This window comes from Madurella fahalii, assembly GCF_045866475.1.
Source record: "Madurella fahalii IFM 68171 DNA, scaffold_1, whole genome shotgun sequence".
NCBI classification, from domain to species: Eukaryota; Fungi; Ascomycota; class Sordariomycetes; order Sordariales; genus Madurella; species Madurella fahalii.
Window position 1 is genome coordinate 2979879 of NW_027263971.1, and position 14472 is coordinate 2994350.

At 53.5% G+C, this 14472-nt stretch overlaps 5 protein-coding genes across 5 annotated transcripts; all 5 read left to right on the forward strand.

The window, feature by feature from the left end:
- Positions 1–46: 46 nt before the first annotated feature.
- Positions 47–547, forward strand: MFIFM68171_00923 (uncharacterized protein; the record flags this gene model as incomplete). Its single annotated transcript, XM_071056345.1, has 2 exons — positions 47–58; positions 134–547. The coding sequence occupies 2 exons, from the start codon at positions 47–49 to the stop codon at positions 545–547; spliced, it is 426 nt and encodes a 141-aa protein (XP_070912446.1).
- Positions 548–2818: 2271 nt separating this feature from the next.
- Positions 2819–3739, forward strand: MFIFM68171_00924 (uncharacterized protein; the record flags this gene model as incomplete). Its single annotated transcript, XM_071056346.1, has 3 exons — positions 2819–3069; positions 3139–3251; positions 3447–3739. The coding sequence occupies 3 exons, from the start codon at positions 2819–2821 to the stop codon at positions 3737–3739; spliced, it is 657 nt and encodes a 218-aa protein (XP_070912447.1).
- A 2418-nt stretch (positions 3740–6157) lies between these two features.
- On the forward strand, positions 6158–8157 carry TPO5_1 (polyamine transporter tpo5; the record flags this gene model as incomplete). Its single annotated transcript, XM_071056347.1, has 5 exons — positions 6158–6307; positions 6362–6638; positions 6708–7110; positions 7259–7895; positions 8017–8157. 5 exons carry the CDS (start codon positions 6158–6160, stop codon positions 8155–8157), a joined length of 1608 nt encoding a protein of 535 aa, XP_070912448.1.
- An 854-nt stretch (positions 8158–9011) lies between these two features.
- On the forward strand, positions 9012–10030 carry MFIFM68171_00926 (Siderophore esteras-like protein IroE-like protein; the record flags this gene model as incomplete). Its single annotated transcript, XM_071056348.1, has 2 exons — positions 9012–9193; positions 9262–10030. 2 exons carry the CDS (start codon positions 9012–9014, stop codon positions 10028–10030), a joined length of 951 nt encoding a protein of 316 aa, XP_070912449.1.
- An 859-nt stretch (positions 10031–10889) lies between these two features.
- Positions 10890–14378, forward strand: MFIFM68171_00927 (uncharacterized protein; the record flags this gene model as incomplete). The annotated part of the gene is made up of 3 exons (XM_071056349.1): positions 10890–11302; positions 11372–11726; positions 11805–14378. 3 exons carry the CDS (start codon positions 10890–10892, stop codon positions 14376–14378), a joined length of 3342 nt encoding a protein of 1113 aa, XP_070912450.1.
- Positions 14379–14472: the final 94 nt, after the last annotated feature.

Below are 14472 nucleotides of genomic sequence, written 5' to 3' on the forward strand. Positions count from 1 at the left end.
GGCCTTCTTTTTTATTCCCCTCAGTCTCGTGGCGGCTCTCTTTAGCATGAATATTGCGGTATGTGTCTTTAGTATTGTGACGATGGTTATGCTGGCTTCCCTTCTTCACGCGCCGGGCTAACCAACGTTGCAGGAATTCGAGGAGCAGCTCAATTGGTGGCACTGGCTGTCCGTCTCGATGGCGCTCAGCGTGACGACATATTTAGTTCTATACTGGAAAGAGCTCCTCTCCGCTCTTCGAAGGCTCCCGGGGTTTGTCATGAGCATAAGCATCAAGCGGCTCAGCCGGCTCGCAATACGATGGGTGAGGATCACAAGAGTCATCGTCGAGATGGGAGGCATGATTGGCATCCCCATCGTCATTGGTTCTCTAGCGCTCTCGGGCTACATATTACGGCAGCTCATCAGCTCTGACTGGGGGGTCTTAGTGAAGTTTCCTCTTGCTTTGATAGGCGTTTGCATCGCACTCTTAGTTTTCTCATATTTTGATTGGGTTTGGACCACAAAATTACGAAATAGATCACCCATGCCGGCCGGAACTTGGTAGGGTTCCCATTGGAATACCGGGCACCTAAACCTGCTGCACAGGGTCGGACTCTGGGGTGCTGGCAATCAGTGGGGACGGATCTCTTACAGTTGGATTTTCCTCAGAATTATTCGTCGTATCCATTGACTTGCTGTGGTCGGTTGCTCTTGTTCCTTGTACTCTGGAAATAAACATGGTGTCCGCAAGGCACAGTAGGGTAAGGTACTTTAGCGATGCCAGGGGTTCATAAGCTAACGCACTTGCAAAAAATTGGATTAAATCCCTGCATGTGCCCCAACCGTCTCGTTTCCGCCTGTAACTCTACTAGCGTATGGTACCTGCATAGGTCTTGCGAGATGCTCTCTCCACCGCGAAGTCTACTGGCCATTCATGGCATACGGCGCCGGCGTGTTACCATGCCAATGCAAAAGCACCACCGCCCCCGAGAACATTCCCCTCCCCGGTGTCATGGCACTCGGTGGCCACAGCCAGGGACACAACGAGGGCTTATCGAGGGATCATTAGGAAGTCTAGCACTGACGGTGTCGGGTCGCCGCGTCAGCTTTCAGCGAGCTACAACGGGATGGGTAGCACGGACCCGACAATGTACGGGAGGATTTTGCAATCTCCTTCTCGGGTTCGACGTCGGAATGGGCAAGGAACTATGCCGATACCTTCTTCGTGACGGGGCATATGTTTTAGAAGGCGTTCCATGTCCCGTTGCGTGCGGCCGTGTTGTATTCAGTGGGGTTGAACCTTGACGGTGCCGAATGGCTGGAATCGAATTTTGGGGGGACCCTGTACAGGCGGCATGGAGGTACCATTCCAGATGATTATTGTTCAGTGCGCCGAAGCCGAGGCGCCCCGAGGCCACAATGATGGTTACGTAAACAGCTGAAGTAGCTGCTATGGCAGGAGACTGGCTTGCTGATATTCGATAGACGATCTGGACACCTAGTCCGCATGACTTAGGAAAGACGCAGTGACGATAAAGAAAGTGATTCACAGAGTGATTTTGCTCCGTCTCTAGGTAAGCGCTGAGTCATTGCCAAGAGCAATAGAGGCGTTAGGCAGCACTCGAGAAATTCCGTCTCTTCAACCATTTTGAGCATTCCTGTCCCTACGACCTGCAGAGCGGAGGGCGACGCCATCAAACTGTGACCCACTTGGAACGAACTAGAGATCGTAGGCATTGGCATTTTTTTGGATGCCTGTTCTGCCGAGTCGGCGATCCAAAACGCTTTCGGACATCAAGGGCAGGATCTTTGGGTTGCGCTATGAGGGAATTTGGATTCGGCGAAAGACTGCCGGAAGGTCGGCCAAGGCGAACACGGATTTAGCCTTCAACCGAGCGACATGAGTGCAAGCAACAGCATTTCCTCGTTGCTTGCCACGCGATATCGTTACCGGATATAGAGAGATCAGTCTGGTAAGAAAGTCTCGCCCGTAACGCGCTTCAAGGTTACCTTGACGCCCTTGTCGGTATACCGTTGCTAGGGTGATTTGCCGCTCGAGTAGATGGTAGCTCCTTTCCTAACACGACCGGCGCGGCGTGGCATGGACTATGTCTGGTTGCTTGTTGTAGGTACTGATTCTGCATACCTAACCTGAGGCTCGCAGGATTAAATTTTTAAGCCAAATATGGCCGATATGTAGACCGAGAAAATGCAGGAAATCAATATATCATGTTGACTTAGTAATGTACTTACCTATGTGCTAGTCAAAACTGCCTCTCTAAACACCGAGGGCGCCCTCCCTGTAGGCTGACCTCGCAGTAAAAAAAAAAAAAAAAAAATGCACAAAATCAATAGCTTATATTGACTTAATAAGCGCCTATCTAGGCAAAACTACCTCTCCAAACACTGAGGGCCGCCTACCTATAGGCTGAGTAATGGCCGAGCAGTAGCTCTTATGACCGCACTCCACTAGTTTACTTTGTGTGAGCACCAAGTCATACGCACTACTGGCTTACAGGAACTTTTCGCTACTAGTCAGCAAGTATACCTTACCTGAAAGGGTGAGAAAGCGCCACCACGGCTGTGGGAGTATTGTTTAGGTACCTAGAAAGTTCAATATTGTCTGGAAAAGAGGCACCACTTGAGAGAACTCCGGTGAAAACAGCGTATCTCCGTCTGGTTTTGATCAAGTATAAGTACTAGGATTAGTTTCAAGCATCCAGAGGATCTCGAACCTCATCTGTCTGCACGCATCCTCCATCGACCTTGAGTTCCGCCGCTAGAGACACTCGTATTTGTTCCAACAGCCCACTAGCCCCGATCCTCAATCAGAAAAATGCAGCTCAATCACCTTGCCCTTGTGTTTACCATGGCTGCCACGCAGCTCTGGATGGTAGCCGCAGACTACTCCGACTCCTGCGGCCCGCGTGCTGGCAACGGAAAGTGCTGCAAAATTGGAGCAACTAGTCAGCCCTGGGTCTTTATGGTGTGTGACTGCAAGAACATTGCGGGCAATTGGGGCGCGGCACCGCTTGAGTTCAACAAGTGCTTCTCCAACAGCGACGGAAACCTGTGGCTGACTCCCAAGTATGCCTCCCTTCTAAGTGATTCTGGAATGAATAGCGTGTTCTAATTCCGCCATTTCACGTTATCTAGTGGCAATTTTGGGTATAGCTGCGATTCATACTCGTTTGACTATTTTCAGAACACATTTACTACGCGGTGCCAGAGACTTGACGGGTCTTGGAAGTGGAATACCGTCGGTCTAAGTATGTTATCCCTCTATTATATCTTACGGCCGTAGGGATGGGTAAGAATGTGGTTGAGTAGCGATGCAGGCTACGAAAACCTGCAAAAATTACCCCCTTCGGCCCCCCACCACATCTCTTCTTTCTCCGTTCTGCCTTTGGCTCCCTTCTTTTTCTCGATGATTACTATTTAATTTCTAACCATCCTCAATCCAGGCGGCATTGTTGAAAACACCAACGGTAGGCTCGAGTGCGCCGGTGTTCTCGGCAGCCTCGTTCAGACCGACATCACCGCCTGTTCCAACCAGTGGACCCCGAAACGCGACCTTGAAGGGGGGCTTCTCGGTGCCAGAGAGGACGGCAATGCCACTTCGGCTCTGTCCTCTGAGACCGTCCTGCCGATGGGAACGCCCCTGCCCCAGGTTGCTCGCCCAAGCACCTTCGCTACCGTCGTTGCCACGCCCTCTTCCGCACCTGAGAACGCCACCTCGGTTGATCTGACTGATTAAAGAAATGTTTGCGCTATGCCAAGGGGAATTTACAATCCTACATCAGCAAAGGGGGTAGGAAGTAGAGAGACTTGGCAGAGGAGGTCAAGAAGTGCAGAAGCGGGAAGGGAAAATCTAGATGTGTTGCTTTTCCTAAAAGAACTAGAGGTGGCACGCTCTTTTACTTTGCTCCCTTTTAGCAGATATACACTGCATTCGGCTTCGAATCATACCACACGTTCTCTTAAGTTATACAGGGACGTTTACCGCCCGCCTATCTAGGGGTAACTACCCTAGACGCACGGGGTTTTAGACTCTTAGCTATATGGCACACGCTTCGCTTCAGCAGACTCAAAATGAAACCCACAGTGTGTTTGAAGAATATTTTATAAATAGATCGGTGTTCAAGGGAAGGGCTAGAGTCTCTAGATGAGAGCATTCATTGTGGTTTATATATACATTGAGTTGAGGAAAACTTTCCCGGGACCTCTGGTTCCCGGGGAGAGCACCCGTATGGCCATCGTGCGCCTGACAAGAAAGCCCAGGGCAAGGCAGACTGAAGGTATCCAAAAAGAGAATGAGCCGGAAGCCAAATATCGCGCACTTGGGCGATGAATGAAGTCAAGTCCATACTCCTAACAGGCGGTAACAGCCCACCACCGCGGGACATTGCATCCGACGGACATCAAGTGTTAGCGAGAATCGTCGGGGGTAGGCCAACCTGATCTCTTCCACGTGTCGGGTTTATGATCAGTGAATTATCAGTAGGGTATGTAATATTCGAAACCGCATCTACTCTTTTCCGAACCATGGTCTCCTAAGCCCCATTGGTGAGACGGAGACATGCTGGCAGGATGCATAGAAAACGCTTCGGTACGTATCTCCGGAGATTGATGCGACAAGCCAAAAACGGCCGAAACGGTAAGAATGGCGGGGATAAGGCCAGTCGCGAGTGCTGCTGTGGTGAGTGCGGGGGCCCGGGGGGCCTGTCCATGCAAGACCATGAAACGAAAACTCGATGCCAAGGGTCTAGACGCCGCTTCCAAAGAAACCCTCGCCCTGGGAGACGTTATCCGATTGAGTTCCAGTCTCGGTCCACGACGGTGAAGGCCTCATGGCACAGTCATCGAATAAGCGACCTGTAGTCTGTCACGCGGACAGTCCAACCCAGCTCTCCGACTCGGACCTGTCAGCGGGTTATGGCGCCGATCTGTCCAGGGTTGCGTGACGGAAGCATCCCGACACGCGCTATCCGCGGCGGCCGGTAGCTGGAGACGATACCACCCAAGGCATGCAGCCGGCTTTGGTAAAGCGCATGAACCGGCTGCATGTCGAGTCCCACTTGGACCGGTAGACAATCGGTTGTCTGCCACTAGAAGGGCTGCAAGGACGGGGTTCGGATAACTGGGGACTTTGTTTAGTAACAGATTCCCGGCTCCCTATTTGACTGCCAGCACAGAGCCGATAGCGCCACCGGCCGGAGAGCGGGTGACGTTCCCGGGACGCCGCGATGCACCCGTGTGAGTGTGCACACCTAGTAAGGTACCTCACGGCTAACGATTTTGGTCCACCTCATATTCCAGATCCGAAACCCCAACGGTGTGCTATGCCACGTTTGAGAGCACGAGTATAGGAGAGTGCAAGAATCCGAGACCTTCGAGTGGACCGTCGGTCACCGTACCTTAGGCAAAGACCTCTACTGGGCCATAATTACTCCACCCTCCCATGTCAAATTTGACGTACATGGCTTGCCGGCCATTCGGAGCGCTATTGTAACCCACCTCCCGCAAGCAAGATGAGCCTGCTCCTCTTGCTGCCCAACCAAGACCTATCCACATGGGGTCAGAATCCGACAGACCGGTCTAGACAGAGAATCCTCCGATACACCCCTACTAGGCCGCCATGAAGGGGAATCTGTGACACCTGGGAGCTCTCTTTAGGGTAAGACAGAAACAGCCGGATTGCTTCCGGTATGCTCACAGTAGCTCCTCATCTGCAGCATCTCGGTCCCAATTCCTCGACTTATCAAGCCCCTGCCGCCGATAACGGATGACTGATGTGACGGGCTGTCAAGCACATACAGGATACGTACGAGGCCCCGTGAACCAGAAATAACCTGCCACTGAGGAGATCGGATGTTGGTGTGCTGCCCGACAGTCACCGAGTCCTGCATAGACCATGCCGCAACCTTCACGTCACAAGAATATGGACTGTGTCGGCGCTCCAGGCGCCTCCCAGAGAATTCCGTGGGACTGGTGGGCCCGAGCGATTTCCGAAGGATTCAGCTCTGTGACCAAAAGTATCGCACAGCGGTGAGGGCTTGAAAGCAGCTAATAGAGACCGTAACCCCCGGAGGCATCAGAAGGAGATTCAGTCCGCTGCAGATCAAACGCACTGCCGGACACACTTCACCCCCATACGGAGGTGACCAAGATCATGATGGCTACCGCCGCCATGGAGAAGAGGTCTCTCGTAGCCCAGACAACCCCAGTGACGGCCAGCGGAGATGCAACGCCTATTTCCCCATCGACAGTCGATGTCACGATGGACGAGGCGGACAGGAAGCTGGAGGCAATGGGCTACACGCCGGTAAGCACATCCCCCTCCAAGTTCGTTACCGTTCACGGCACTGACATGGCCAAGGTCTTCAAGCGTGAGTTCTCGACCTGGTCCAGCTTCAGTTTTGCCATGAGCATCTCTGGAGTCTACGGCTCCCTCATGTCAACATGGGTCTACGGCCTCCAGGCCGGTGGTGCCGCTGCCATCATGTGGAGTTGGGTGATAGGCGGCGCGGGTGCTTGGGCGCTGGCACTCAGTCTTGCCGAGTTATCCTCGGCATATCCGAGCTCAGGGGCCATGTATTTCACCCTCAAGTTCCTGGCTCCCGAGGAGCAGGTGCCCATTCTATGCTGGATGACTGGTGAGTTTCAAACTACAACATCGGTGATAGCGCCGCAGTGTTGGGTAATTAACATTTTATCCGTTGCAGGATGGATCAACCTCGTCGGCACAATCGCAGGCAGCGCAGCGACAGAATACGCCTCGAGTCAGATGCTGCTGGCCGCCATCTCCATCACATCGGATTTCTCCTATACACCTACCATACACCACGTCGTGGCAGTCATGGCACTCCTCACGATCGTCCACGCATCCATCAACAGCCTCCCGACGCTGTGGTTGAACCGGCTGACAAGCGGCTACGTCGTCTTCCACATGAGCGTGCTAGTCGGCGCGTGCGTTTGCCTGCTGGTCCAGACCAAGGACAAGCACAGTCTGGAATACGCCTTTACCGACTTCCAACCGTCGTCGGGCTGGAACCCGCCCGGATTCGCCTTTCTCTTTGGCTGCCTGACGCCGGCGTGGATCATGACGAGCGCCGACAGTACGGCTCGGTACGTTTGATTCCCCATTCCCCATTCCCCCCCGTCCGTCCATCCATCCATATCCATCCATCCATCCATCCATCCATCCATCCATATCCATCCATCCATATGGATCACTTAGGTTAGGCAGCCTCCTAACGCGACTGTCCGCCATCAGAATCGCCGAAGAAGCCAAAAACCCCTCCCTCGTCGTCCCCAAAGCCATCGCGCACGCCACGACCTTCACCTACGTGGTCGGCTTCCTCTTCAACCTCATCCTGGTGCTGTGCATGGGGGACCCAAGGGGGCTGCTGGCGAGCGCGAGCGGGCAGCCGGTGGCGCAGCTGTTCTTTAACGCGATGGGGCGGGCGCCAGCCATCGTCTTCACGCTGTCCGGGTTTGCCGTCATGAACCTGGTTGCCGTGCCGGGCCTGCAGTCGGGCAGCCGCACCGTCTTCGCCTTCGCCCGCGACGACCTCGTCCCCCTCTCGCGCGTGTGGCGCCGCATCTCGCGCCGCTCCCGCACCCCCATCGCCGCCGTCTGGCTCTACGCCGCGCTCGAGATCGCCGTCAACCTGCTCGGCCTCGTCAGCGACACCGCCATCGGCGCCGTCTTCAACGTCTGCACCGTCGCGCTCAACGTGTCGTACCTGGTCCCCATCGTGTGCAAGTTGCTGTATGGGAGGTTTGAGAGGGGGCCGTGGCATCTCGGGAGGGGGTGGAGTTGGGCGTTGAATGTGGTGGCGGTGGGGTGGAATTTGTTTATGTGCGTCGTGTTTTTCTTGCCGGTGAAGGTGCCAGTTACGAGGGAGAATGTGAGTGATTTTATTTTTTTTTTTCTGGTCCAGTTTCTTATTTTCCCTTTGATTCATTCACTGTCCTCCTTCTCGTTCCTCTTCTTGCTGGCGGATGAATTATTCTGACAAAGGCCATCAGATGAACTACGCTGTTGTCGTGTTCGTGTTTGTCCTCCTGTTTGCCAGCGGTTTCTGGTATACGCACGGGCGACATTACTACACCGGCCCGGGGACGCAATCCCGGAGGAGCTTGCAGAATACCGTAGCGAGGACGGTGTGATGCACTCCTACTAATTAGTAGTCCAAAGTCACTGGTACCGAAACCACGACAGCCGGTTGGCAGCTCGGGAACGGTCGATTGAAACACGAGCGTGGTACTTCGGTATGGTACTGCCCGTCTAAACCGGGACGATTGGCGGTGTCCCACTCAGTGAGTAGGAGCAGGAGCGGTTGGGATAATTATCTTTGATGTCGACTGGGCTGGTTTGTGGCTACAGCTTGTGTCGGATTATAAGAGCCAAGGTGACGGAGCGTCACCAGGGGAACAGAGGAAAAGTAGTACGACTAGGAGTTGATATTGGGGCCCACAAGTCCCTCAAAAGACCATTGGTTCACAGTCTCCCTGTTGTACGTACGGCAAAGCAAGCTTTTTCTCGCCTTGCTCTTTAGGACCATCGAGAACTACTTTAAGCGCTGTATTTAGGGAGCGCTTAATCTTGGTCCATCTGCTATGGAAAGGAAAGGTTCTGTCATCAGGTACACAGACATCACCGCCAGGGCCACAACGGCATCTCAGTAGTACTGTAGCCGGGACTTCTTATATACTAATGTTTATAAAGATGATTTGCTGTAGGGGTTCTTAGCCTGGAATCACAACAGCCTCCTTCAAGCTCGTTATTGTCGGCGCTCAGCGGCTACCAGGGACGCAGAGCCAACTCCCTTGGTCCATCCATGATGACGCCAAGCCTAGAGAAGGGAATAATTGATGTGACTGCCCTGCATTACCCCGCTTTGCATGGGCTTCCCCTGAAGCTAACACCTACTAGTGACGGATACTAAAGCGGGCCTTACCCGTGCCCACTCCTTGGTTTACTTCCTGGCTCCGGTACATCTTGGAGGCAATCAAGATCAGTGATGATGACTTCTCTCGGTGACTGGACTTTTACGCCGTATCCGCCATTCCCACACACTGTCTTCCCAAACATTGCGTTATGGAACGTCAGCAGCGTGGCCAAAAACATGACATATCAAGTTCAGGTGTCATGGCCATTCGAGTGGGAATCCCGCGATGTCTCCGATAAGACGGCTGTGACCATGTACGCCTCTCCATTCTTCCAGTTGATAAGTACTCTAGCCTGACATTGGGGACTAACAACTGCGGTAGGTATGTCCTAGACGGCAACGCTATGGGTATGACGGCTGCGGAGGCCTGGAAACGGCGGGTTGGATTGTCATTTGGGCAGCCAGATAGCGTCGTGGTCAGCATCGGCTACCCGCTCACCGACCACGTCTACAGCTTCGCCCACCGGTTCAGCGACTACGCCCCTCCCTTCCCTACCGCTCAGGTTCCAGACCCTCACGGCGATGAGTTTGTTGAATTCATTGGCGGCACTCTGCGTCCGTGGGTGCGCAACGCCCTCTTTCCCAACGTAGCCTTCACCCGCGACGCTCTGTACGGACACTCTTTTGGCGGACTTTTTGTCATCTACGCGCTCATCTCCCAGCCAAACATGTTTGACACATACCTATCCGCAAGTCCAGCCATCGAATGGCGCAATGGGTCCATTCTCGATATGGTAAGCGACAGCCTCGGGACAGGCCTCCAGGGGAGTTCGTCGTTTGCCGCCCGTCTGCGGAAGAGCGAGTGCATCTCCGGCAACGGGACATCCAACAAGCCGGCCCTCATGATTACCTACGGAAGCCTGGAGCAGTTTCCTGTCCGTCGGCGGACCGAGACTGAGGCCGAGTTCCGGGAGCGAAAGAGCTACTTCCAGCCGCTGCGCATGACCGAATATTGCCGTGAGTTGTTTGACCGCGTCTGGGCAAGCGGAAGGATGAGGGACGTGGTTATCAAGGAATATGTGGGCCAGGATCACTCTGGCGTCGCTGCCAGTGCGATCACCGACGGCATCGATTATTTTGTTGATTGGTAAGGTAGATGACGGGCTTGGCCTCGGGCATAATTATACCTTAAACGCAAAATGCCACAGATGCTTGAGATTGTCGTTATGGCCATGGCCCAAGGCCTAACGTGAGACTAGACGGAAAATTTAGCTGGCGAGACTCTGTAGATACAATTAGAAAACCTAAGGGTTTGCCCCCGTATCTCCGAGGTGTGCATATGTGTTAGTTCGTACATTTGCTCTCTGTAGGTCTTGTGCCGTTCGAACGATGTCGGACACACCCATACCTAGTCCTGGCCGTCTACCAACTCGGCCGACAGCGCCCCGACTGGTGTAAGCGTCGGCAGGTGCAGATAGAGGTGTTGAATCGTTGCTCGCCGTCCCAGATCGTTCTCAGGGGGGCAACTGCGTCTGTCCGGCAATATCCATCAACGACTGACTCGTCTTCACCAAGAAGCGCGCCTGGCCTATCCCGATTGCAAGGGGCCTCCTTCCGAAGTGGTGCTGATTGGTATTGACGAGACTTCTTCCAACAAAGGGGTCCAAAGCGGCGCTTGCCACAACCGTTTCCAACCCCACCCTCCGCGCCCCCGTCCTGACTTATCCGCTTTGCTCTAATAACATAAGACCTGTAAGATTATGGTCAGTGATTGGGCCCATCCTCCCACACAACTGCACAATTTTTAGCGTCTTTGGTCAAGCGATCCAATCCAAGAGAAAGCCTCTTCTCTTGAACAGCTCTGTCACGTGTACAGATTTCCAACAGTGAGGTTGAAGGATGGTACCTCAGGCAGCATAAGCTCCTTTGGTGGGCATCAATCACCCCACCGGACACCTCAACTGTTCAACACACGCTCCCCGTCTCGAATGAGCAAACCGCACCTCCAAAATGGCAGAACTCGCGGCACTTGGGCTGGCCTGTAACGTCATGCAGGTCATCAGTTTCACCGGCGAAACCATCTCGGTCTGCAAACAAATTTTTGCGCGTGGCTCAGCTGATCCCGCCCTCACCGACTTTGCAAGCAAGCTAATAACCTCGATGGAAAAACTGAAGCAATCGAGCCTGTCCACCACGCCAGCCACCCAGGCCAGTGCGGATCTGGCTGACGCCGCCGAAGCTGTATCGAAAACCGCTGCAGATTTGCTCGACATTCTAGGAATCGCGTCGTCCCAAGGCAGCGTCAAGGCCTCGGTGAAATCAGGCATAATGATGACTTTCAACATGGGGAGGATACGGAAATTGGAAAGAGAACTCGACAAGCGACGGAAGTTGGTTGAGACGGAAGTTCTCGCTCATCTCCAGTGAGCCGCTCTGTCTTCTTGGATAAAATTTGAAGGCCCTTGACCTGCTAATCAATTGCCACCGGCCAGTGACCGAACCGATGCAATCAGCCTCCGACAGTCACAGGATTTCGTCTCCCTGGACACAACACTCCGCCAATTTGTGTCCGCTTTCTCGGATGGAAAGACAAAAGTCGAGGAACTGTTAGCTATGCAGACCAGGACGATTACAGATCACACTATGCGTCTGCAGGAGGCAGTCCTTGATCGAATTTCGGCCGACGGACACGCAACCCGCCAGAAGGTGGACGAGCAATCCGATGGCGCTATGCTGGGGCGCATTTCTCGAAGCCTGAGATACCCTGCTATGAATGGCCGGTACAGTTCAATTGCGGATGCCCATGACGAAACGTTCACGTGGATCTTCGAGACGGGCCTTCATCAGGTAGGCATGCAAAATATCACACCTCACAATCAATACGTTAACTTATCCTCCCGTGGAATCAACGCTGACGGTCACTAGTTCGATTTTGTGAACCATTCATCAGGGATGCGTATTTCCTTCATGAAATGGCTCTCGAATCCTTCCCATCCTATCTGTTGGATAAGCGGAAAGGCCGGTTCTGGGAAGAGCACCTTGATCAAATTCCTTATCGACCACCGCCAGACTGAAAACATCCTGAATTCCACGGGCTCCGTCTTATTATCACATTTCATGTGGGCCGCGGACCGCGGAATGCAGAGCACTTACAAAGGCGCCCTTTGTTCCCTGCTGCACCAGCTGATTCGGGACGACACGACTCTCACCTCCAACCTGGTGACAGACTATCCTTCCATCTGCCCCAAAGGCAGGCCCAAGATTGCTTCAAAGGATTCCCCGGATGACTGGTCCGAAACGGAACTGGAGGCGACATTGTCGTACGCACTCGGATGCCGCCTGCCTGCGTGTATTTTCCTCGACGGAGTGGATGAGATTAGCCAAAAGTCTGAGCAAAAGCGCCTCCTGGATCTCATGCACAAGCTGGCCGAGCCTGGCGGTGTAAAAGTCTGTATCTCTAGCAGACCTGAGCCATTCATCGTGGCTGCTCTGAGATCTGTGCCAGCATTGAGAGTACAGGACCTGACGGCGGGGGATATGCAGAAATACGTCAGACACAGCCTAAGTCCTTATTTCACAAGATATTCAGGTGAACTCGAGCGCCTCATCGAGGCCGTCGTTGATAAGTCCGATGGCGTGTTCCTCTGGGTTTCTCTTGCCTTGAAGTCTCTTGAGCCCGCTCTTGTTGTTGGTCAGGACGATCCCCGGGAGATTTGGTCACGTCTCGATCACCTTCCAGCCGACCTATCCCATCTATATCACGATATGTGGCAACGGCAGAACAAGGACGACAAGACTTACCGCGTCGAATGCGCGAGATACCTCCGACTCCTTCTTGGATTCCCTGATATCCTGGGCACGGATTCTCCGATGGAATTGCACGAACTCGTGCTCGCGGCCGACCCGACCACTGCGGACGAGATCATCCGTGGAGAATACGATTGTTCCGAATATCTGAGCAAAGCGCGAGCTGCTGCGGACCGAATCCAGATGCGTTGTGCAGGCCTCGTTGAGGTCGACCCGATTCAGGACGAAGGGCAAGTACACCATCGAGTTCAACTTCTCCACCGTTCGGCCTATGAGTTCCTGGCGTGTACGGACGAAGGGAAGGAGATCCTGGCCTATGATATCAGCACCGAGGAGGACCGAGAATTCCGTATTTTGAATGTGAATCTCGCCTTGATGCGGATTATGGGAGCCTTAGGCAGCTATGATTCCAAGGAAATCTCGTCCTATCACGGCTACTGGAGCACCCTAGGACAGTGCTATATTGACGACTTTTTCGACCACCTTCGAATGATAGATTCCACTCGCAACCTCTCCCCGGGGAATGCCTACAAATTTCTATCGAATGCCGGGAAATTATTTGCTGCGGCAGCTGAACAGGGCTGGCTCGAAAGAGAGGAGACGGTACATCCGCGCATCGAACCAGCCGTGCTTCAGTTTGCCGCAAGGTTCGGCTTTTACGAAGGTTTAGAAACTGCGATCAAGCACCTCTCACCCACAAGCCGTCTACCAGCTCGTCTCGGTGGTTATCTAGTCATACAAAGTCTTCGAAATTCTTTCAGCCAAGGCCCTTTTACCTGGGAAGATCCCGCCGTCAAGCTGCACTTAGAGATGGTTCCCTTTCCCGATCACATGGAGCTGATGCTCTCCACCGCGGAGATACTGTGGAAGGACGGAATCGACCCTAATATGGTCGCAATCATAGGTGCAGTACCCCGCGACTTCGTCGGCGAGCACATATTTCTCGAGCCTGTCACGCCGATGGTAACCCTCATAAGGCTGGCTTTGGATAGTACGTCCTGCCTGACCGCCAGAATCCTCGTTGCGATTGAACGGATGATCGATCTAGGTGCTGACCTGACGAGCACGACACTGATCAGCATCGTAAAATCGCCTAGGACATACCAGTTCTGCAGAATGGACTCGCTTATTCGCTTTCTAGAGTCGAAGGGAGATGATAATCAGCGCGGGATCATCATTGAGGTCAATCTGGCGTGTCTAGTCCGGGTATATCTTTGCGCTGTGGCTAAGGTGTCCCCGGGCAATTCGACCGTGCAACAACTGTTGGAGAAAATACAGAACACTGCCGTCGAGGACTCGGCCAATCCAATTATTGTCGGAACTGAAGATAAATGTGGATCCTGGAAGGGGATATGGTTAGGAGATAGGGACGCTCCGGCTGAAGGATTCCCAGGATTTCCATGCATCAACTATCAGGCCTCAGGTTATCCGCAGGTGGCGTCTGTAGTTCCTCCGTTTGGTCCAGACACAAAATGTCTTTGGGACTGGGTAGACGGGATAGTTGCGGGAAAGGACCATGTAGAGAATTACCTGGGACTGAGGGAGCTGACGGAGATCCTGGTTCGAAAGGGATGGTTAGAAGATGTCGCAGGAAGGGCCCCGGAGACTGTGAGCATTTCTGATTGGAAAGCTCAAGGATCAGAGGCGACCGCACCCGACCAACCCAAGGCGAAGAAACGGAGGCTGCGTTGACTGAAAGTAGATAGTCAATCGGAATCCTCTATTTGCACATATTGTTTGCACTTTGTCTGGGCCGTAGGAACCTAAGTAGTGTTGTGGCTGGCCG